Source organism: Trachypithecus francoisi, unplaced genomic scaffold (assembly GCF_009764315.1).
Source record: "Trachypithecus francoisi isolate TF-2019V2 unplaced genomic scaffold, Tfra_2.0 Lachesis_group7, whole genome shotgun sequence".
NCBI classification, from domain to species: Eukaryota; Metazoa; Chordata; class Mammalia; order Primates; family Cercopithecidae; genus Trachypithecus; species Trachypithecus francoisi.
Genome location: NW_022681472.1, coordinates 93,829,865 through 93,854,075, shown reverse-complemented (window position 1 = coordinate 93,854,075; position 24,211 = coordinate 93,829,865). Strand labels below are relative to the sequence as shown.

At 47.4% G+C, this 24,211-nt stretch overlaps 1 protein-coding gene across 1 annotated transcript in view; it reads left to right on the top strand.

The window, feature by feature from the left end:
• Positions 1 to 24,211, top strand: part of COL22A1 (collagen type XXII alpha 1 chain) — a 336,220-nt gene that overhangs the window by 222,528 nt on the left and 89,481 nt on the right. The window contains exons 33-40 of the mRNA XM_033202916.1: positions 529 to 582; positions 844 to 897; positions 1,703 to 1,756; positions 4,878 to 4,931; positions 6,723 to 6,776; positions 10,363 to 10,467; positions 11,238 to 11,282; positions 19,752 to 19,829. Coding sequence (XP_033058807.1) covers positions 529 to 582; positions 844 to 897; positions 1,703 to 1,756; positions 4,878 to 4,931; positions 6,723 to 6,776; positions 10,363 to 10,467; positions 11,238 to 11,282; positions 19,752 to 19,829 — 498 coding nt within the window. The remainder of the gene's footprint in view (positions 1 to 528; positions 583 to 843; positions 898 to 1,702; positions 1,757 to 4,877; positions 4,932 to 6,722; positions 6,777 to 10,362; positions 10,468 to 11,237; positions 11,283 to 19,751; positions 19,830 to 24,211) is intronic.

Here is a 24,211-nt window from a genome sequence, read left to right as displayed (position 1 = left end):
GAAAGGTCTGGGCAATATAGTGAGACCCCATCTCTACTAGAAAGAGAGAGAGGAAGGGAGGGAGGGAGAGGGAGAAAAAATAGTGTTTGGGCCAGAGTCCCTTAAAGACCCTTCCTCATCTCAAAACTCTTCCTATCATTATTCACTGATGATCTGCCACATGCCAGGCTCTAAGCTGGAGGGGACATGAATCAAACCGCACAACTAAGTGTAAAACTGCCGCCGTAACAGGGGTCAGGAGGAGAAAGGCACGGTACACTGGCCCACTGTAACAGGAAGGTTGGGCCCATTTTAGTGTTCAGCTTCCCTGAAGAAGTGATTCCTGACCTCAAAGATGGAGTCAGAATCAGTCCTGGGGAGTAGGAGGGAAGAACCCCTAGGCAGAGGGAACAGCCTTTGGGGGTGGGAACCTATCCAGTGACACGCAGGACTGGAGGTGGCCTGTGTGGCCAGAGCTGGGGGCGTGTACTCTGTGATGAGGGGAAGTTCTCCCTGAAGTTCACTCTACCCTGTGCTTCTCACCAACAGGGAGAACAAGGGCCCAAAGGAGAGAAGGGCGATCCAGGAGTGCCTGGGGAACCGGTGAGTCCCGTGTCCCCCTTCCCCCACAGGGCTGCTTACCTGAAGATCCGGACTCCAAAGGCTGCCCAGCTCTACATCCGCACCATGCGGTCCACACGCAGGAGCCCCACTGAATGGAAGGCAGCCCTTTCTCCTCCTCAGGACACTAGCCACTGCCCCTCTTTGGATCTCAAATTATACCCATCGCAGCGTCCCCGCCCCACCCACCCATCTGCTCAGAACCAGGAGGATGGGCTGGTTCATGGCAACGTGTGCTTACAGGGACTGCAGGGCCGTCCTGGAGAATTGGGGCCTCGGGGACCTGCTGGACCACCGGTAAGAAAATCATCCCTTCCCCTGCTGACTCAGAGACTTGGAGATCCCAGCCATGCTCTCTCCCTCCAGGCCGCCCTCCCCAGTTCTCTCCCCTGGCATTTTGGGAGTAGACGCTGAGGAGAGCTGCCCCAAGGTGCTGCAGAGGCTATGTGGCCCTCACTAAATGCCCCAGACACAGCCATGGGGCCAGGCCCCACCTCTGTACCCCTGGATGTCCCTACTCTGTCACTGAAGGGTTGGTGTAGGCGAGCTCCGGGTTTCTGCCGTGCTCTCCCTTCTCCTGCTCAGTGGGATCTGGAGAGCAAGGGCCTCTGCATACAGCGGGCACCTTGGTTCCCAGAGGATTGCAGAACCAGAAATGAATCCCAGCCATGGAGTGGCAGTGCTGGTTTAAATGACACCTGGTGCATGTCAGTGCTTTGATTTTGTCATTTTGCTCGGTGGTAGCCTCTGCACTGGATCTTGGTTCTCTGGGAGACTCTGTGCTATGGTGGGAGACCCTGCTGGGGTGACGGGGGACCCTGATCGGCTGTGTGAGCCCCTGAGAGCTACATTTCTACAAAGGGCTGGTGCTGACCCCTACACCCTGGGTCGGTGGTGAGGAAGGAATGAAATCGCGATATACCCAGCTCCAACAAAGGGCCAGGAATTAGTGGTTTTCTTCACGTTTTAGACAGTGCTCCTGGCCCCTTCAGTTTGGAATCATGCTTCTGATGAGCACGGTATCCCGAGACCTCCCTGGCATGTGGGAAGACAGCATCACTGAGGGTCTCTTACCCCCGCCCCTCTTTTATTTCCTGTGCAGGGTGCTAAAGGACAAGAAGGTGCACATGGGGCTCCTGGAGCAGCTGGAAACCCTGTGAGTCCCTATGATCCGCCTGCCTTGTGGGGGACCCCCGGAGGGAGGCACCACCCAGTGTCTGCTGTGGCTTACAGCTCTGGGCTAGCTAGGGAGACGTGGCCCAAAAGGTCCACCCACTCTCGAGTGGTTGGCTGGAGTCAGCACGGAGAGAGGTTCTGGCCTCTACCACCTTCGTAGCATTTCTTGGCTTTGTCCACATGCCCAGCGAATGAAAGAAATCTCTTTCTATGCACATGTGGATGAGACACACACACACAGCACCACGCGCAGGTGAGGTTGTTACACCAGTAAGTGTGCTTACATGCACAACCATGTACACATACTTTACAAACCAGAGAATACACATCCTATAATACACGTATGCACACGTACACACACACACACACAACCCCAAACACACAGATGCAGCCAGGAAAATACACGGACACCTTTGCATAAGCACACAGGCACACTCTTCGGCTGCTCCTGGCTCAGCCATCCTTGGGGCCAGATCCAGGGTGTATTTGATCCCTGTGGGGGATAGCACTTGTTCCTGGAGCTGATTCGGGTTCTGTCTCATGGTGCAGAGCCAGAGATCTCAGGCTGGACTGTGGAGCTGGTGGGAGGCAGGATGGGCTGACTCATCCCCGGGTCTCTGTGGAGCGGTGCTGGCAAGAGGAGCAGCTGCAGCACACATCCAGTCTGCTCCTAGCACCACCGCTGGGTGGCTCTGCACCAGCTAGAGGGTGCTGATATGACCAGGCCACCATGCATATGGCTGGATTGGAACTGGGTCTGCCAAGGTAGTGACAAGTGTGGATGCCACAGCGAGAACAGATGGCAGCTCCTCCCCGCTGTGAAGAGAGCCCTGGTTCCAGCCCGGCCTGGAGGGGAATGGAAGTGGAGTGTAGGCAAGGAGGTTGCTGGGAGTGTTCTCCATGAGTCCTGACCCTGGAGACGTGCAAGACCCAGGGACAGTGGGGAACAAGGCCTGGAAGAAACATGGGCAGCCTCCAGGGCCGTGAGAGCTCCCTGCTTCCCCGTGCCCATAATGTTGATCCACCTGGATGTCCTAACCCACGTCTTCTTTCATGGATCATTGCCCAGCCATCAAGTTCTAGTTCAAACCCACTTCTTACCCGATTTTCCAGTCGAAGCCAACACACACACCCACAAACATGCACATACACCTGCGCACACATACACCTCCACAAACACACACGTGCACACATACACCTCCACACATACACAAACATGCACACACGCACACGCACACATACACCTCTGCAAACCTGCACACATGCACACGAACACACACCTCCACAAACGTGCACACACCCATGCGCACACATACACACACCTCCACGAACATGCACACATGCATGCGTACACACACAACCTCCATGAACATGCACATGTGCATGCACACACACACCCCTCCACAAACATACACACCTGCACACACACACACCTCCACAAACATGCACACACGCACATCACACACCTCTACAAGCATGCACACACCCATGCACACACATACACACCTCCATGAACGTGCACACATGCATGCACACTCAACCTCCGTGAACATGCACATGCACACAAACCCCTCCACAAACATGCACACATGCACACACCTCCGTGAACATGCACATGTGCACATGCACACATACACCTCCACAAACATGCACACATGTGCACACATACACTTCCACAAACATGCACGCACGCACACACACACCTCCACGAACATGCGTACGTGCACATACACATCTCCACAAACATGCACACATGCACGCACACACACACTCCACAAACATGCACACATGCACGCACACACACCCCTCCAGAAACATGCGCACGTGCACACGCACACACACCCCTCCACAAACGTGCACACACCCATGCGCACACATACACCTCCACAAACATGCACACACACAAGTACGCACACACACCTCCACAAACATGCACACACACACGCACACATACACTTCCACAAACATGCACACACAGGCGCACACATACACATACTTCCACAAACATACACACATGCACCCACACACCTCCATGGACATACACATGCACACGCGCGCCCACACACACTTCCACGAACATGCACATGTGCACACACACACCTCCACGAACATGCACATGCGCATGTGCACACACACACCCCTCCACAAACGTGCACACACGTGCACACACACCTCCACAAACATGCACACACACACACCTCCACAAACATGCACGCACATGCACCTCCACAAACATGCACACACGCACATGCACACACACACTTCCACAAGCATGCACACACCCATGTGCACACATACACACACCTCCACAAACATGCACATGCACATGCACACACACACCTCCACAAACATGCACATGTGTATGCACATACACCTCCGCGAACATGCACACACACATGCACACATACACACACCTTCAGAAACATGCACACGCACATGCACGCACACACACATCTCCACAAATGTGTATATACCCATGCGCTTCCACACACACCTCCACAAATATGCAGACGCACGTATGCACACACACACCTCCACATACACACCCACACACACACACACCCCTCCACAAACATGCACACACGCACAAGCACACACACCTCCACGAACATGCACACGCACACGTGCACACATACACACATCTCTACAAACATGCACACGTGCATGCATGCACACACATCTCCACGAACATGTGCACACACACACGCACACATACACACACATATGCCACTGAGATCTGAACTGTTTCATTTTCAATGTTTTCTTTACCTCAGGCACTTAGGATAAGGCCAAACCTCACCTGAGATCCTCTTCTCAGCCCTTCTCTCTGCCCACCCCCAGGCTCCTCCACACCCCTGTACCTTAGCTCTAAGGAACTTCCAGAGTCCTCCTGCCCTCCTGCCTCTCACCTCTGTGCCAGAAGCCCACTCACCTGAGGCTTGGTGCTTGGGACACCACGGCCCTCTAGGGAGAAGATTCATGTCTGCAGGGGCTGTCAGGTCAGCAGCAGTTCCAGCACATCGTGGTGAATTGAGTATGAGACAGGTTTGCAGAGAGAGTTGGAGCAACTACTTATAACCAATGCGTTTGTCTCTCAATAGGGTGCTCCTGGACATGTCGGTCCCCCTGGTCCCAGTGGCCCTCCAGGAAGTGTGGTGAGTAATGGGGAGAGGGCGTGGATACCAGCGCTGGCTGTGCATACGTACTGCCCAGCCACCAAGCTAGTTAATGTATCCTCCCCAAAAGCCAGAGGCATAGGCATCCTTACTCCCATTGTCCAGATGGAGACACTGCTGTCCTGACATAGACCACCCAGAAAGTTCACACATCTGAGCCCTAGGCAACCCGCCAGCTATCTAGAGGGCAAATGCAGCTGTTGGCATCTGCAGAAAGTCTTTACATTTCACTGTTGTTGGAATCAACACCCTAGTTTGTTTCAGAAGAAACAAAATGAACCTAAAGAAGTCAAAGGTCCCGTGACGGCTGTTGGGAGACCTGGATTCGAATCCTAGCTCTTCTATTAATTGACTTGACGATCTTGGCAAGCCACTCCTTGGGGTGTCTGCTAGTTTAACTGCAAAACGGAGACAATAGCTTGGTTGCTTCACCTTTAGGGTTGCATCTTTTTTGGCCTGATGAGATTCTGCCTTTTCCATGTCGAGGCCCAAGGTGTCCGCTAAAGGACCAGCTTTAAGATTCACCGTAAACACCAATTTAGACTTGAACATTGTTCAACAAAACACTCCATGACATCTAGTCAAGGGCAACATTTTTCCCCCCACAAAAGATTTAGGTCGGTCCTGTTTCTTCATCAAACCTTTATAGGTAATAAGCATAGTAGCTTAGAGGACTGAGCCTTTATACATGCCAGGCATCCTTCTAAGCATGTTACATGTGTTCATTAATTTAATCCACACAGCAACCCTGCTGGAGGAATGTTACTATTTTACACAGAGGCTTCTGGCAGTCCAGCCTGCATTCTTCTGGCTGGGGATCTTCTCTGGCCTCTACAGTGCATGTGATCAGGCCATGTGATGTGTGGCCAGCACCAGCACCAGCAGAATAGCTCAGATCGCTTGTCCTCAGCTGTTGTCACTCTGAGGGTATATCCTGCGCAGGATCCCAGAGTCACAGCAGGACAGCTCCAGTGGCCAGCAAGTATATTTCTTGCTGCCTGTTCTCCCCTGCTGTATTTATTTTTATTTTTATTTTTTTGAGGTGGAGTTTCACTTTGTTGCCCAGGCTGGGGTGCAGTGGCATGATCTTGGCTCACTACAACCTCCGCCTCCCAGGTTCGAGTGATTCTCCTGCCTCAGCCTCCCAAGTAGCTGGGATTACAGGGGCATGCCAGCATGCCCAGCTAATTTTTGTATTTTAGTGGAGATGGGGTTTCACCATGTTGGTGAAATCCTGGTCTTGAAATCCTGACCTCAAGTGATCCATCCTCCTTGGTCTCCCAGAGTGCTGGGATTACAGGCGTGGGTGTTCCCACTTTTTGCTTCTACTGTTGCATCCATGGGACACTTGCACTTAAACCATGTCTCAAAGTCAACCTTTGGGGGACTCCAAAGACACTGTTGGAGCAGATGCCACAATACTAAGGCTGGGTTCTTAAGGCCATCCTCATCCTCCCAGAGTGTTCACTGTGCCAGGCCGTGCCTTCTGAGAGTTCACAGCCCAGAGCAGGTGGCAAAGCTTCCAGCAGACCATGCCTGCTGTTAAGAGCTCTGATGTGTACGGTTCTAAGGCCAGGCCCCCTGGGAGAGCAGCAATCACGGGCAGGGAGGAGATGGAGCTTTGGGGAATTTAAATAAGGGATGGGATTGGGTGGGAGCTGTAGTCGTTGACTTCAGGGGGACCTGATGATTCTTTCCTGGGGGTCACGAGCCACCAAGAGTGACCAGTCATCTTTAAATTCACCACATCTGTAATCCTCCTTTCCACAGGGTGCTCCTGGCCTCAGAGGCCCCCCTGGGAAAGATGGGGAGCGTGGTGAGAAGGTAAGACTAATGTGATCTCTCAGCACACAAGCCAATATCCTCACCTTGTTACAGGCACTGAAGGAGCAGCTCACTCTGCAATCGGAAGGGGTTTACTAAGTAGGAGGGAGAGGAAGACCGTGCCATCCCATTGGCTCATTTATTTCTCACAACAGACCTGAGAATCAGACGAGTGCCCATTCGACAGATGTGGAGACTGAGGCTCTGAGAAGTTAATTAATTTGCCCTGTGTCTCATAGCAAATGAGCTACAGGGCTAGGTCTGTCTGACTCCAAATCCTGTTCTCTCTCAACTCAGTGCACCAACTTATCCTTTCTACATCTATGCTCACACATGTAAACCTTCCCAAGCTATGAGATTTTTTTTTTTTTTCTTGAGACAGGGTCTCACTCTGCCACTGAGGCTGGAGTGCAATGATGTGATTTCCACTCACTACAACCTCTGCCTCTGGGGTTCAAGCAATTCTCATGCCTCAGTCTTCTGAGCAGCTGGGATTACAGGTGTGCACCACCACACCTGGCTAGTTTTTGAATTTTTTGTAGAGACGGGGTTTCACTATGTTGCCCAGGCTGGTCTCAAACTCCTGGACTCAAGTGATCCACCAGTCTTGGCCTCCCAAAGTGCCAGGGTTACAGGTGTGAGCCATCGAACCCAGCCTGAGATTTTAATTATTAATAAGAGAGATACATATTCCCACCCCAATTAAAAAAACAAAAACAAAAACAAAAACAACCCCAGAGGCTGAGGAGGAGAATCTACACCCTTTTAAGTTCCATTTTGCATTTCTCTGACGTAGCACCTTAGGAAATGACTCTGAGGTTAATTGGTGACACTGAGCCAGTGCTCAGGAAATCAGACGCACTCATTTGAATGATTCAGGGCTTTGGACCTGAGTCAAATGCCAGCTCCCTTGCCCTAGTTACATTGATATAAGCTAGGGTGACAAAAGTGATTCTCAGCGGGGGGTTTTTACCCGGGGAGATATTTTTTCTTGTCACCACTAAGGGGAGTAACTGCTCCTGGCATTAGTGGGTAGACACCAGAAAGCCTGCTAAAAACCTCACAGCGCATAAGACATTCCCCTACTAAGAACGATCCTCCCTGAAGGTCAATAGTGCCAAGGTTGAGAAACCCTGATCTAAATAAAGGGCACCCTCTTTGCACCTGCATTTTCTCATCTGTAAAATGGGGATGATGCCACATGGATCACAGGTTGTGAGGACTAGCTGAGGAATTGGGGATCCATGTGCAAAGGGCTCAGCAGATAGCAGGTGATGAGGGTACTGTGTGGTTGTGTCCTGCCTTCCCTGTGTGAGCAGATCACGCTTATATTCATGGACAGGAAGTGACAACGTTGGGGCATGGATTGTCCACAGAGGTCCCTCCTAGCACACACGTGGCCAAACTTCTTCACATGAACTATTTCAAGTTCCTTTTAAAGAATCACTTCAGTTTTTATGTTTTTGCATAATTTAACAAGAGGAGATGTCACTTGCCTTTTGGCAGGAAGGTTCAATTTTAAGCTACATGTCTCCCAGAAAAAGAGCTTAGTGCAGAGAAAAATGATTGACACATCTATGAAAAATATCTTGAGTTTTTGGAGTGTTGATCATAGGCTTAATAATAACCCAATGGGCCACGTGTGGTGGTCACACCTGTAATCCCAGCACTAAGAGGCCAAGGTGGGCAGGTCACTTGAGGTCAGGAGTTCATGACCAGCCTGGCCAACATGGTGAAACCCCATCTCTACTAAAAATACAAAAATTAGTTGGGTATGGTGTCACATGCCTGTAATCCCAGCTACTTGGGAAGCTGAGGCACGAGAATCTCTTGAACCCGGGAGGCGGAGGTTGCCTTGAGCTGAGATCACACCACTGCACTCCAGTCTGGGTGACAGAGTGAGACTGCATCTCAAATAATAATGATAATAATAATAATAATAAAATAACAACAATCCTTATGTAATACAGGTGCAAACATTCATTTTTTGAAAAAGTACCATTTCAGACTGCCTAGATTAAGCAAAGGAAAAAATCTAGATTCATCTGGTATTCCTTAATTATACCATGTCTGAAGGATGGCACATTGTAAGTAGGACATTGGTAATCTGGAAGGGAATGTCCAAGATGTTAGGCATCTTAGAGGACTAACAGGTGCATGTTCAGAAACCAGAAATCAGTGGGCTATTGCCATATTGAGCCTCTAGAGGGAGCCAAATGCCTTTCCTTGGCTGAGCAGAAGCCCAGGCTGAGGGCCGGGCCTGGGACTTAACTTGGAAAGGAACCTCCAGGGCTCTGCAAAGTGGTAAAAATCCCGGACATCGCAGCATGCTTTTTCCCTCTCACACCATGTCCAGTGGCTGTCCTGGGGCTAGGGGAAGCTGATCCTGCTCCAGGCTTGGAGAGAGGCCCTCTCCATCCTTGCTTTGCCCATCCTTGGCTCATCTTACCTTACCCCTGCTCCATCTGAGAATGTCTGGAAACACTGCGATTGCAGCTTCCGCCCAGGGCAACCCCGTCTGGGGATAGGAATCCAAATGCTTCGCGGGGCTCAACCCAGTGTTCTACAGCCAGGGCCGCCACAAGGACTGCTCAGATCTCTGTGGTCAGAGAAGATGAGCACTGGCCTGGAGCAAGCTCAAAGCCCAGGTCCCCGAACAGACCCCGGTGCCTGTGCTGGCACTCTCAGGCTCTCTCTCCCTTGCTCTCTCCATTGTAGCTTTAAGGTCTGTTCTTATAGTTGAAAACCGAACTGTAAGAGGGATTGGATCGTGTCTGCAGGGTTCGGGGAACAGACTGAGTGTCCGGTGTTGGGAAGATTTCAGAGAAGGCTGAGTGTAAAGAAATGTTACATAACAGAGCTGCCTGACAAAGGAATGCCCAGTGTGGAGCGGCAGTGAGGTCTCCGCTTCCAGAGGAGTTCAAGCATAAATGAGGGCCGATCTGTAAGAGATGCACCGGAAGTAGATTTGCCTGCACTGGGTGGGAGGTCCTCATTAACGTCCTTTCATTTTCCATGCTTTTTATTGAATTGATTGACTAAGGCCGCAGTAACAAAGTATCATGAACTGGGTGGCCTAAACAGCCAAAATGTACTTTCTCCCAGTTTTGGAGGCAGGAAGTCCTCAGTCAAGGTGTCGGCAGGCTAGCTCCTTCTGAGGGCTGTGAAGGAAACATCTGTTCCAGGCCTCTGTCCTTGGCTCCTTGGTGGCGTCTTGTCCCTGTGTATTTGTGTTGCCTTGCCTCTATGCATATGTGACCAAATGCCTCCTTCTTTAAAGGACACTACTCAGATTGGATTAGGCCCATTGGAGGGTCACACTCCAGTATGACCTCATCCTAACTTTAATTACATCTGTGCATTGAAGTGGTAGGTGTTAGGACTTCAAGACATGAATTTTGGGGGACATGATATAACCTATAACACACATTACACAGTCCATCTTTCTGTGTCCCAGAAAGTGTGGGCCTTCTAAAATCATAAGGGCAGTCCCAGGAAACCTACAAACCTACTCAGGCTGCTCCCCCATGGAAAAGCTTCGTGCTGAGTGTAATTGACCCTGGGAAATGTTTATTTTTCTTTCCAGGGCTCAGCGGGGGAAGAAGGCAGCCCAGGGCCAGTTGGTCCCAGGGGAGATCCTGGTGCTCCTGGGCTCCCTGGGCCACCCGGAAAAGGGAAGGATGGAGAGCCGGTAAGTGGAAGGTCGGGAGTCCCTGTGCCTGTAGAAACCAGGTGAAAATTAGAGAAGGAAAAGGAAAAACATCTAACTGCCAAACTTTGCAGAAATTGAACCGTGGCCAATGAAATGGGCCTGGTTGGGAAAGGGGTGGTGTGTGGGTCCAACAGTCTGCTCTAATGTGGTTCAGGCTAGGGCAGCACATCCTCATGGACCACTGGCCAAATGCCAGCCTGGGCCAGTGCTGGGGACACAGAGATGGATGAGACAGTCTACACCCTGGAGGTGCTCCCATCTCATGGAGAGACAGTCAGGTAAACACATCCTCACAGCTCAGGACAAGTGTGGTATATATAGAGAAGGACTTCTGGTCTACTCTGGTGCTTTCAGCCAAGACTTTCTAGAATCATGGTTTCCATTGTGGCTGTGAGTGCCAAAGGCCTTCAGCCTGAAGTGAAGGTTTCAAAGCCTGCTTTGAAACGAGGCCTTGCCCCTTACTTGCTTCAAGTCTATACAATAAGGCTCTTCAATGGGAAAGCAAACTGAGAGAGGCTAAGAGATTTCCTGAAGGCCACACAGAGGCAGTAGGAGACAGAGTCGGAATTCATATCCAGGGCCTTGGGGCTCAAAACCGGATTCTGTTTCTTTTGTGCAAGTCAGGTCCTAGTGAGAGTCTCACCCATCTCTGGGTCCCCAGCAGAGGATGCAGTCAGCCTGGCACCGGGTGGATGGGTCAGTGTTCACTCTCAGCTCCATGACTGTCCTGTTATTATGTATTTCCCCAGGGACTCCGTGGATCACCTGGACTCCCTGGACCCCTAGGAACCAAGGTGAGTGCTTGTCCAAGAAAACTGTGGGTGCCACGAGTTGCCCTGAGAAAGAGAACATGGAAAAATTGATTATAAGCATCTCCGGTCACTTCAGTCCACTTCCGTGTTTCTCAGCTCATTGCATTCCATTTGACTAAAGGTTCTAGGACTTTTTTTTTTTTTTAATTTTTAAATTTTAAATTTTTAATTTTTTACAAAGTCTCACTCTGTTACCCAACCTTGAGTGCAGTGGTGTGATCTCAGCTCACTGCAACCTCCACCTCCTGGGTTCAAGTGATTCTCCTGCCTCAGCCTCCCAAGTAGCTGGGACTACAGGCACGCACTACCATACCTGGCTAATTTTGTTTTGTATATTTTTAGTAAAGATGGAGTTTTACTATGTTGGCCAGGCTGTTCTTGAACTCCTGACCTCGTGATACCTGCCTCGGACTCCCAAAGTGCTGGGATTACAGGTGTGAGAGAAGATAGAACCAGTGCACCTGGATGGTTCTATCACTCTTAACTGTTATATCGAAATAGTTGCCATATAATCAGTACTTAATAAATACTTACCATTAATTGAAGTGGCAGGAGACACTGACTTTCGATTGGCAGAGCAGTAGGTCTAAGCAGTTCTTGAATTATGAGTCTCATTGTAGTACCAGGTGATTCCAAAATTTCAGAGGCTTAACACAGTAAAAGTTCATACCTCATGGCCATGAGGTCTATGGGAGTCTTGCTGCGGGAAGTTCTGACCCGCATAGCCATTCAGTGGTCACGTTCGAATCCCATGACTCTTCCATCCTCTAAAGTTGCAGAATCTTCTACTGAATTCTTGGGGTGCAACAGTAAGTAAGGGAAAAGAGAGTGGGGAACCCTGTGGGAAGATTTTATGAGCCAGGCCTGGAGACTGCTAATTCATTTCTATCAACACCCAATGACAGTCACACAGGGGAGACTGGGGCACACAGGAGGAAAAGAGAAATGCTTGCTAAATACCAACCAGTCCCTTCCTCAATTCGGTTGCACCCACAATTTAGAAAATATAACTTTTTTTCATGGGGAAGTGTTCTTATGAGAAATTTCCTGAGTGGACAGGGAAGTTTCCTAAAATACCTTCTACCTTGAATCATTCATTCATTTACGCATCAATTACCAATCAATTACAAATGCATTCATTACTTTATTCACTGCATGTCTACTGAATTTCTTACCACATGTGTCAGATTTTAAGGTGGGTTACGGGATGACAGCAGTGCATGTCATGTGTTTCAGGACCTCCAGTGGCTCACGGTTCAGCCAGGAAAACAGATATGTGAACAGACAAAAAGTAGATGAGTGCTAGGAAAGAGGGTAGCTCAGGGCACATGTGGGCTCCGAGGGGGCTCGCTAACCCAGCCTGGTTTCATTATCATGGCTTCTTGAAGGAGGAGATGTTTGTCCTGGTTTTAAAGTGCATGTCGAGCCAGTTGCGGTGCCTTACACCTGTAATCCCAGCACTTTGGGAGGCTGAGGTGGGTGGATCACAAGGTTAGGAGTTCAAGACCAGCCTGGCCAACATGGTGAAACCCTGTCTCTACTAAAGATACAACCAATTAGCTGGGCGTGGTGGTACGTGCCTGTAATCCCAGCTACTTGGGAGACTGAGGCAGGAGAATTGCTTGAACTCAGGAGATGGAGGTTGCAGTGAGCTGAGATCATGCCATTGCATTCCAGCATAGGCGACAGGGTGAGACTCCATTTCAAAAATAAATAAATAGATAAAAATAAAATAAAGTGCATTAGCCGTTAGCAGGGGAAGAAGTTGAAGGAGAAGTCACTGGCAGGGGAATTAACAGGAAAAAAGACACTGAGGCATGAGGCAGAATGTGTTCAGAGAAGACCATGAGCTCTAAGTATGCCCATATCCAGTGAAAATTATTTGACTAACTCAGATGCATCAACATTAAAAAATGTGGGTGAAACAGTCAGTGACTGACTTGAGAATATGTACATTTTGGGCTTTCATTTGATGTGCATATTCAAAATATTAATAAAAGTGTTGTTGTAAAATTATATTACTTATTTTGCACTTGCATATGTCTATGAAAACAATTTTTTAAAGTTCCTAGATGCCTTCAGTGTCTTCTGTCATCATCCCTTGAGCCACCATCTAAGTCAGCTGGCACTTCTCCAAAGCTTATTACCACGCATTCCACCTGAGTCTTTAGAGATTCAACACTTCTGGAATGCATACACGCTGCTGTTACTGAAAGTTTTATTCTGAGCCCCAGAAACCATTCTCCAAACAGTAGGAGACCTTTTTTCCCCCTTTTTATTTCTTTCTATGCTTGCACCTTTGGGATCTCAACAACATAAACACAGAGTGTATTGCTTCTAAAATTGTATGTGAGAGGCTTGCTTACAATAACATACAAGATATGAAAATTTGAGGCTCCAGGAATAATTACTGTTATCTATATTACATTTCATGGCTTCCTGGTTTCCCCTTACTCAAGCAGGTGAGGTGCCCTCTGTAAGCATCCCAAGCTTCCACTAATTTGGTCAATGTAGACCCATGTGCTTTTTCCTAATAGTGATATTCACAATCCAAATATTTTTCAAAAGGGAAAATGTTTTTGTGTGTTATGAGTAAATACATAACCACTCCTCATTTTCTGAGGAATAAAATTGGGACTAACTTTGCCTGACTGTGAGAACATATAAAATAGTTCCATATGCCTGGAACAGTGGGTATATATGGAGAGGGGCAGATGAAGGAATTAGGACCTAGATTCTGGAGGATTTTGTGCATTAACCGCCAATCTGAAGATATGTGGCAGGCTCCCCCCTGATGTGGTGCACACAGTCCAGTCCGATCTGCAGTGCTCAGGCACTCCACTTCTTTCCCCTTAGAGGAGGAGGACCTCAGGGACCCTCAGGGCCTAGAGGGCGTTAGGATCTAGAGGGCATTGATAGCCTCTTGGAAGACAGGAAGGTGAGGGCACCAGAAATGGTGGAGCAGCAAAGTGGCTTCAAATGCTCTTTCTTTATGACCATGGATCTGACAGTAGGAGACCTTTTCTCCCTTTATCCTGTTTATTCTGTAGCTGTATCTTTGGGATCTTAGTGATCTATTGATGGGTAGACTCAGAGTTTATTACTACCTAACTCACAGGCAGAGTCTGGGGGAAAAATAAATGATGTCATACCAGCGTACATACATACAGTTGCCTAGCATGGTGCTGGTCACAGTTGTGTGCTCAGTAAATATTCATGATCCTTATTATTGGATCCCCCTGTGGGGTCTGCTTTGGACCTTATTATTCATTATTATGATTATGCTTGGATCCTTATTATTAGATCACTCTGTGGGGTTGCAGCAAGAAGGCAGGGGTCTATCTCTGCAGGCACGCAGTTGTTGCAGGAAGCCTGGGGGAAGTGGGGGAGGCAGCATGAAAGAGCAGAAGCAGGCTGAGACCCCCCCGGGGGAGGAGTGCAGACACTCCTGACATGGGTCTAGTTGACTAATTGGTTTTAACTCCATGAGTCTCAGGGCAAGTTATACTGCCCCTTTGGCTAAATGTTTCCTCCTATTTATTTTTATTTTTGTTTTTTTTTTGAGACGGAGTCTTGCTCTGTCGCCCAGGCTGGAGTGCAATGGTGCCATCTCGGCTCACTGCAAGCTCCGCCTCCCGGGTTCACGCCATTCTCCTGCCTCAGCCTCCCCAGTAGCTGGGACTACAGGCGCCCGCCAACACGCCCGGCTAATTTTTTTTGTGTGTGTATGTGTTTTTAGTACAGACGGGGTTTCATCATGTTAGCCAGGATGGTCTCGATCTCCTGACCTCGTGATCCACCCGTCTCGGCCTCCCAAAGTGCTGGGATTACAGGCGTGAGCCACTACGCCCGGCCATTTCCTCCTATTTAAAATGTGAGATGTCTAAACACATGACCCATTCCAGTGTTGATATTGTGTAAATGTGTAAGTCAGAATGTGACTTAGAAAGCTTTCCATAGTCAATTGGCATTGGGAAGACAAATTGGAATTTGAGGTCATCTTTAGCTGTAGAATGGGTTGCTCAGCCAGCGGAAGAAGGTAAGAAGTAGGGTAAGCTAGGGAGAGGTGGAGAGAGAGATCCCAGAGAGGGTGACTTGCGCAAGGCTTGCCCTGGTACTGTCCCAGGTGCTGATTGAAATTAAGGAAATTTCCTTAGGAAATTAAGGAAGGGAGTTATTTGAAGGTTTTCTTTGGCTGCCCCTTGGCCCCTCCTAATTCCTTGTAACTGCAGGAAGACTCTTGAAGATGCCAGTATTTCTCTTGAGTGGCACTTGTTTCTAGCAGGATAAATAAGCTTTGGCTTCATGCAGAACTGGGTTAAAATCCCAGCTCAGCTACCTACAAGACAGATGACTTGAAGGCAAGTGGCTCAAGTGGCTTTGTCTCTCTGAGCCTCAGTTCCTTTTCTGTATGAAGGAATAAAGAGTGTTTAACCCCTACAGGGTCCCTCAGGAGATCCATGATCTTATGACACACAGATGTTGCTCAATAAATGTCATTCTCTGTCTACAACCCCCACACTTACTTCCTCCCACATCTCTTCCTTGGACATGTGCTGCAGATTCTAGCTCATACACTCTATTCATTCTTAACCATTAGCCTTCTGGCTTTTCCTGTCAGAACATTATGGTCTTTTTGCTCTTCCTGGGGCCATTTTCTTTTTTTTTTTTTTTTGAGATGGAGTCTCGCTCTGTCGCCCAGGCTGGAGTGCAGTGGCCGGATCTCAGCTCACTGCAAGCTCCGCCTCCCGGGTTTACGCCATTCTCTCGCCTCAGCCTCCCGAGTAGCTGGGACTACAGGCGCCCGCCATCTCACCCGGCTAATTTTTTGTATTTTTTTTTTTTAGTAGAGACGGGGTTTCACCATGTTAGCCAGGATGGTCTCGATCTCCTGACCTTGTGATCCGCCCGTCTCGGCCTCCCAAAGTGCTGGGATTACAGGCTTGAGCCACCGCGCCCGGCCCTGCTCTTCTTGGGGCCATTTTCTAAAAGTTTCAGTTTATGAAATTGTGAGGTTATTTCTTTGGGGAATTTGTTAGCATCACAGTGGACCATAAACATACAAATGGAGCCAGACCTAGTGTAGCAGAAAGCAGTCAGTGACTCCACGCTTCCTGACTGGGCTGAGAGAGGCCTTTCTATCATGTTCCTTCCTCTGAAAATGTTAATTTTGGTCAAAGGCAGAACCCAATGCCTGACACAGAGTGACTGACGGAGGATTCTTTTGTTCCTGCATCCAAGAAATGGTTATTAGCTGCCACCTGTGTCAGACCCTAATCTGGACACTGTGGATACAGAGATGCATAGATCCAGTACCTAACAGAGGGGCTGAATTATTTTAGGTGCTTGGTAAACATTTGTTGGATGAAGAAATGAATGAAAGTTTTCTACTTTCAAGCTACTTGAAGAAAAGTCAGAGAGTCAGACAGCTGTGCACTGGGAGGGCAGCGTGTTAAGGTCAATGAAGATCTATGCAACCATTTGCAAAAAGACAGAAGGGCAAGACAGGCAGAGGCAGCTTTATAACAAAATAATGGGACTGAGTCTTAGTTGATGGGTAGGCTTTGGAAGCTTAGAACATGGATAGAAGAAGATCTCAGATAAGGGGAAATAGCATGTATAAGAAACAGAAGAGCAAACAAATACCATGGAAACATACAAACTAGGTTGTTGACATTACTTAGCTTGCAACGGTCAGGGTTTGCAGATGTACACGGACCATGGCCTTGGGACAGGAAAGGGACAGTTTCTGTTTCAAACTGGAACAGAAAATAAGAACAACAGGAAGATCTGCATTAAGATTTTTAAAGCAAAACCGAAGGGCAAAAGAATATGGGTTTATCTGACGTTTATATGTGTTTAGTTCACTTTCTGTCTTCTACCTCTGCATATAAGGTAATAATAGAGGGAGGATTGTTTGAGCCCAGAAGTTCGAGACTAGCCTAGATAACATAACGGGACCCTGTCCCAACAAAAAATTTCAAAAATTAGGCAGATATGGTTGTTCACACCTGTAGTCCCAGCTATGAGGGAGACTGAGGCAGGAGGATTGCTTGAACTTGAGAGGTCGAAGCTGCAGTGAGCCATGATTGAACTACTGTACTCCAGCCTGGGTGACAGAGCAAGACCCTGTCTCAAAAATAAAGAAATAATAAATAAGTGATAATAATGCAACCATAATATACAGTGTATTTCTCAAGCTTATATAGTTGTTTTTAAATGTCTTCATAAGATACATGGGGATTTGGTAGAACTTTTTTTTAATTGATGAGGACCCAGTGATGCAGAGATGTTATAGGACTTACCCAAGGTCACAGGATGAGGTTGACTTGGCCCTGAAACTGGACCTAGGATCACCTCACTACCAGCTTGAAACCTTCCTACATGCCCCTCTCCACTGCTGCAATGAGCTGTTGACAGATAAATCATGGGTCATGATGGTCATTCTTAGTTCATGACACTTGTTTCCATATTTGTTTTATTTTTTTTTTACTCCCTCTATTCCCCAACCTCCCCATAGAAACGAGTTAGATTTTCTAGAGATCCAAAATATCTTGAACTCCCAAGAACCATTCATATTATATTATTCTAAAGAAACAGGTTACACTAATTGAGAATATACAGAAAATTTGAGGGAACTCCTGGCAGAGATGAGGGCAAGGCAAGGGATGTTGCTGACTCCTAGGGACTCAGAAACAGCAGGTACTGTGACTCAGAGGCCCAGAGGGACCAGGGGAAGAAATGAGGTCAAATAGACCTAGTGAGAGATTTAGATCCTGGTTTGTATCTTTTGTGAGAACTTTGCAAGGTCTGTTCCTTCATATCCCCATGAACATCCCTTCTTTTCCGAACTTAGCGCTGAGTATTGACAATAGGCAGGACTTATGACTTAGTAATCTTCTGGGCTTGGAATCTAGATTATGGTTTGCAGTGAATGAATGAGCATTAGTTGAATGAAGATATAGCTTATGTACTCATCCAGGCAACGGTTGTACTATAGGAAAGGCAAATCATCTTAGAGCCATTAATGAGATATTTTATAATGCACAATAACCCAAACCTTAATAAAGCAACATACTACCTAGCAATATCGAGTTCTGTCTTAATTAACTGCAACATTATCTCATTGGCTCTTCATAACAAGCTTCTGAGGCTGTTTCTGTTTGTCATACGAGTTAACTCATTCCAGAGCTATTAAGTGACTTGAGTAAGATCACCTGCCATCTTGGTCTCAGGCTTGACTGTGGTTCAGCTGGCTGAATAAGCTCAGGATCACAGCCTCCTACACAAAACTATCGGGGCCATGTGTGTTTTGGGCCAAATTTAATTTCGATTTTGGAAAGGTAGTAATATACAATATATACACATAATGACATTTATGGTAGTTTCTGGGGCAACACCCCAATCAAGCTCATTAATCCTTAGGCGACAAAAATGTGTAAATGTTCACACAAAATGGAATAACCAAAGACTGCAAATAGTGTGTGTCAGCACAAGTCAGGTTTTGCTGCCAATTGAGTTGAGGTAAACACTTGCTTTTAAGGGCTGAGGATTTTGAAATTATGAATAAGGTGTGGCTCTGTCTCGGCTTTGTTCTTCAGGAAATGGCAAACAAAATTTCTTCCCTTTTTCAATTTCTTCCTCCTTTTTCCTTTTCCATCAAAGTCCAGCATGGCAGTACAATGAGAACAGAAGCAAACACAACTCCTAGCTCGTGTTGAGTGCTGTGCTAGACTCTGTGCCAAGCACTCTCTCTGCATAGTCTCATTGAATGAGCACAACATCTGCAGACCTGGCAGCTCCTGTCCTGTTCCCCTTGTAGGTGAGGAAACTAAAGCATAGGAACTCATCACTTTCCTAAGTTAACAGTTAATAGGTGTTGAAACCAGAACTTAAATACAGGCCTCTGACACCCAAGTCCACACTGTTAACTATGCTTGAAGGCAAAGGTCTTATCTCGGTCCCCTTTAGGCTCCTCACTCCCACATCCGGAAGGATGATGTGGAAAATGTAGGTACTTGGTAAATTATTGGTGAATTGATAAATTAGTTTATGGGTGATTTGGGATCTAAATTGAAATGTGGGTGCATGTGCAAGTCTGGGGTATAGTTAGGATGAGGGTTTGATGTGGTTTTAAGAAAGCATGGTAGATTTAGACAATGCTTCCATGGGGAGAGTCATATTGTTATAATGACATTTGGAACCATGGTCAAGGTTGGTCCAGGAATGGTCATCCTTGAAAGGTATATAATTTGAGTTGGTGGCTGTGGTCCCTGAATATTGGGCTGAGTGGGATGATGGGCTGCTTGGGTAGACTATAGCGTGGCCCATGGAGGCCAGGTGGCAGGAGAAGTCTGCAGTCAGGATTCTAGAAGAAGCATGATTCATTTTGTACCCTAGCCCTCTCCTTCCTGGCACTGACCGCTTGATCTTATTTTTCTCTCTTTCTAGGGGGATCGAGGAGCTCCTGGGATCCCTGGTTCTCCTGGCAGCCGTGGTGACCCAGGCGTTGGGGTTGCTGGCCCTCCTGTAAGTCCTTATTTATCCAACCCTTACTTGCTTTCAGGACATACAGCCGTTTCCTGTTGGACCTGCCTGCAGAAATCCTCTTTTTTTTTTTTTTTTTTTTTTTTAAGATGGAGTCTCACACTGTCACCCAGGCTGGACTGCAGTGGTGTGATCTTGGCTCACTGCAACCTCTGCCTCCCAGGTTCAAGTGATTCTCCGGCCTCAGCCTCCTGAGTAGCTGAGATTACAGGTGCCTGCCACCACACCTGGCTAATTTTTTGTATTTTTAGTAGAGACAGAGTTTCACTATGTTGGCCAGGCTGGTCTTGAACTCCTGACCCTGTGATCCACCCACCTTGGCCTCTTAAAGTGCTGGGATTACAGATGTGAGCCTCCACTAGTTTTAATGAATAATTCGTGTCAGTCTACTAGGTGTTAGTTTACAAACTCACTAGGGGCGGTAGCTTTAAGAATTGCTAAAACTTTGCGTTATAGGGATGTTAAGAATCAATGAAGTGTGTCCCCATTCAGGTTGAGGATTGCTATCAATATCTTTGGCCTCCACCTGAATGCCTTTAGAAATAGAAGGCATGCTTTTTTCAAAGCCAGTGCATCTGGCTCTGCAGTTTAAAAATATATTTCCATAGATAATGGAAATTCAGTAGAATTTTTTTTTCATTGAGAATAAAATTATGGTATCCTGTAGTTTCCACCCATTGCTTTTAATTCTCCCTTTTGTACCACAAAGAACACATATTTTCTTTCCTCCTTTACTGAGTGATAGTTTTGGGGACATAAGACCAGTTTACAACCTTGAAGCCTTTTCTTCTGTTTAGTCCCTTCTTTGATAGACATCATACCCTCTTCATGCACCTTAAAAGTGCATTTACTTTGTCCTTAAAAGCCCTGTCTTGCAATTGTTTAAAAGAAGCTCAAATACTCAGCCCTTTTCAAATGCCATTGCTAAACCATGGAATACCTAAACTATCCATGTATTATCGTCGTTGTTACTATTATTTTAAGCCAAAGGCACAATCTAACTTTATCTTTATTAAATGCAACTTGAATGTAAACTGGAGTAATACATGGTCTAGTTTCTGTCTGGTCTTGCATTCAATAAATGAAGGCCATGACCAAGAGTGATTAAGAGTAATATCATTCTTCATGCATGACTCTCAAAGAATGAGAAGGAAAATCCAATTTATTACCCAAAATACTACCTGTGAAATAAAATTCCCCTTTCCTTTTCTTCTGTGGTTCTCTTACATCCAGAGTAGTTCTTGGGCCTCTCACTTTCTCCCTGAAATTCTCCTCTGTCCTCCCATTTTCAAGCAGGCCTCCTGGCTTCCACACCAGAAATCACCCCCTCACTGTTATTTCTACTCACTCACGATGAGGGATCGTTTCATGGTGGCAAGAAGACCAGGTAGCTCTATGTCTTCTTAGATCTTCCTGAAAACCATGGAAGGAGGCGTATGGAATGCCCTTGGGAATGTCTAGTTTGGTTAAACTGTTTTCCTTAAAATACATTCTCAGCTAAAATTGCCCACTTCATTACATTCATTTTACCTTTGTTCTTTAGCTATTTTTGTTCAGTCTTTTTGTAACTGGAAGGAACACTGTAACAAAAAGTGCAGTGAGAGAACACAATAGTTTATGCCTTCTTCTTTCTGAAATTCTCCTTTAATAGGGCCCCTTCTGCTGGAGTTAGGATACTGCTTCATGTAGCAATTGCCACTTACAGTAGAGAATGGATTGTAAGTGAAACTACAGACCCATAATCGGAATGAGGCACCCCCATCACTTACCAGGGTTCTACATGACCCTCCCTGCAGATTCACCTTATCAGCCCTTACAGAAAGCTGGCTGTGGAGGCAGACACAATTCACCCCACCTGCCACCGAAGAGGCAGCAAAAATCACCCATGAAATATGTTCCTGCCTAAGTGAATCCACCTGAAAAGTAATTGGCTGGCTCTAGTCAAGAGGCTGTAAATCAACTGTGTTTAGTGTCTTGGCTACCACTTGGACTTATTAAAAGCTTCCGTGGTGGATAAAACCTTATTGAATTTTCATAAATCCTGTCTCTGGCCACAGCCCAGGCCACTACTGGCCTGGGAATCTGTATAGAGGGTGCAAAGATATGCTGAGCTAAGCAAAGGTGTGTGGAGGAGGTGAAGAGGGGGTCAGCGTGGGGGTGGGTACATGTTAAGTTCGTTGGGGATGCAGTTGCCTCTTTACAGGAACATTGCCGTTTGCTGGGAAGTCCTGTGTCATATCTTGTGCTGGGCCTCAAAGCATCCACATCTGCCTCCTCACTTGGTACTGGGCAAGTTGTTTTATCCTTTGGTTAAGGCTGGGATCCCATGAAAGTAGCCCCTAAGAAGGGGATTCAAGAGCAAGGGGCTTGTTTGGGAGGTGATCTTAGAAATCACTACTACTTAGGAAGGAACAAAGTGAGACAGACAAAGCAAGCAAGCCAAGGGGAGGGTACGTTACTGAGCAGATGGCCACCGTGGGTACCTGGGACTCACCTGTGCGACAGCCCCTGAGTGACTACATGGCATTGTTGCAGAGTTGTTCTGCAAAGGGAGCGAAAGAGCTGGGGCGTTTCTGTACCACCTACTGCCTGTATTTGGTTGGAGGCTGCTCCCTGGGGAGTTGACTCCCAGAAACTCTCAGCCTTCCCTGTCGTTGGGCCAAGCATTCACCTGTGGCTAAAGAAAGCCCTGGGCAGGTGCGTGCCCGTGGAACATGGCAGGAGGGAACTGACATGTCCACCACATCACTGTTTTCCAGGTAAACAATGTGAGGTTCAGAAGGTGACGTGATTTGGCCAATGCTACATAGCCAGCCCAGGGCAGGGCCAGGATACAGACCCGCTTCCCACAGCCTCTGAAACCAGTCCTTTTCCCCCTGCAACACTTTTCTTTGTGGCTTCGGCAGGATGGGAAGGATTTATTTATTTCCATTAATCTTCTGTGAGGTCCCTCAAAGAAGGCACATTAAGGATAGATCTGGCTGGGGCCAGGCACGGTGGCTCATGCCTGTAATCCCAGCACTTTGGGAGGCTGAGGCAGGCAGGTCACTTGAGGAGTTTGAGACCAACCTGGCCAACATGGTGAAACCCTGTCTCTACTAAAAATACCAAAGTTAGCCAGGCATGGTGGCGCATGCCTGTAATCTCAGCTACTCAAGAGGCTGAGGCAGGAGAATTACTTGAATGTGGGAGGTGGAGGTTGCAGTGAGCTGAGATCCGCCACTGTACTCCAGCCTGGGCAGCAGAGCCAGACTCTTGTCTAAAAAAAAAAAAAAAAGAATAATAAGTTACTCTTTGCTTCCTTCCTCCCGTAGTGTCATGCTCCCATGCCTTTGGCATCCAGGACAACACTGACTCCCTGGAAGGGAGCCAGGAGCTCTGTGTGCCAATGTCCACACTGTCACCAGGCAGGGGGATGAATGATGAGGCCGTTGTTTGGGGGTTTTGGCTTGCTGCTTCATATTAACAAACAAACAAAAATCCCTTTAATCTTCAGGTTGCCTCTGATGTTCCCTTAGCAATGTTTAAGATGCTTACAAAATGAGCCTACTTAGGCCCTGGGACAGATTAAAGTCCAAGTTAGTTTGACTGAAGGAGCTGGGGTTTGTAAAGACAAGGTCCCATATGTAACCCAGGACTTGCTCCTTCCTATTCTGGCCCTCAGTTTCCTGATGGATCAGGTGCCAGCAATTTCTGCAGCAGCATCAAGGAAATTGGGAGGATTATAACATGATAACACTGGTGATAATACCTGCTTCCCTGCCTTCGCCCTGGTGATGTCACAGCAATTCTGTTTGCCTGATGTCTTTCTCAGACTTTGCAGCCTGAAATGACCTCCCTTTTTGAGCCTCTCACCATTGCTCCCAGGAATTAGTTGTACTGATGCATTACATCAGTTGGTCCAGGCATTGAGGACGCCCATACAAAAGGGACGGAATCCCGGGGCTCCCTGCCCTCCAGTGGGCCTTCTAGCCTAAGAGTGACAGGAAGCACAGCCCCGTTATGTGCAAATATCTCAACTGCCCTAACAGAAGAGTTTTTTTTTTCATTCCCCCACTTTCGAAGGAATAATATATTAATAATAAAGATAACAGCAACTGAAATATTAGAGTAATAGCAATGACAGCCAACATAAACTGCCTACTTGCAGGGATAAGAGTGAGCAAAGGCCTCCATGTCTACCTCTCATTTATCTCACAGTCTCTCATTTGTTTCTCCCAGAAACTGTAGCAGGTGGATTCCACATTTCTTTTCATTTTACAAATAATGAAATAGAGATGTGAAGTCACCATTAGGACATGGTAGAGCTAGGACAGGAACCCCAGCATTCTGACTCCAAGAAAATGCCCTTAACCACTCTTCCA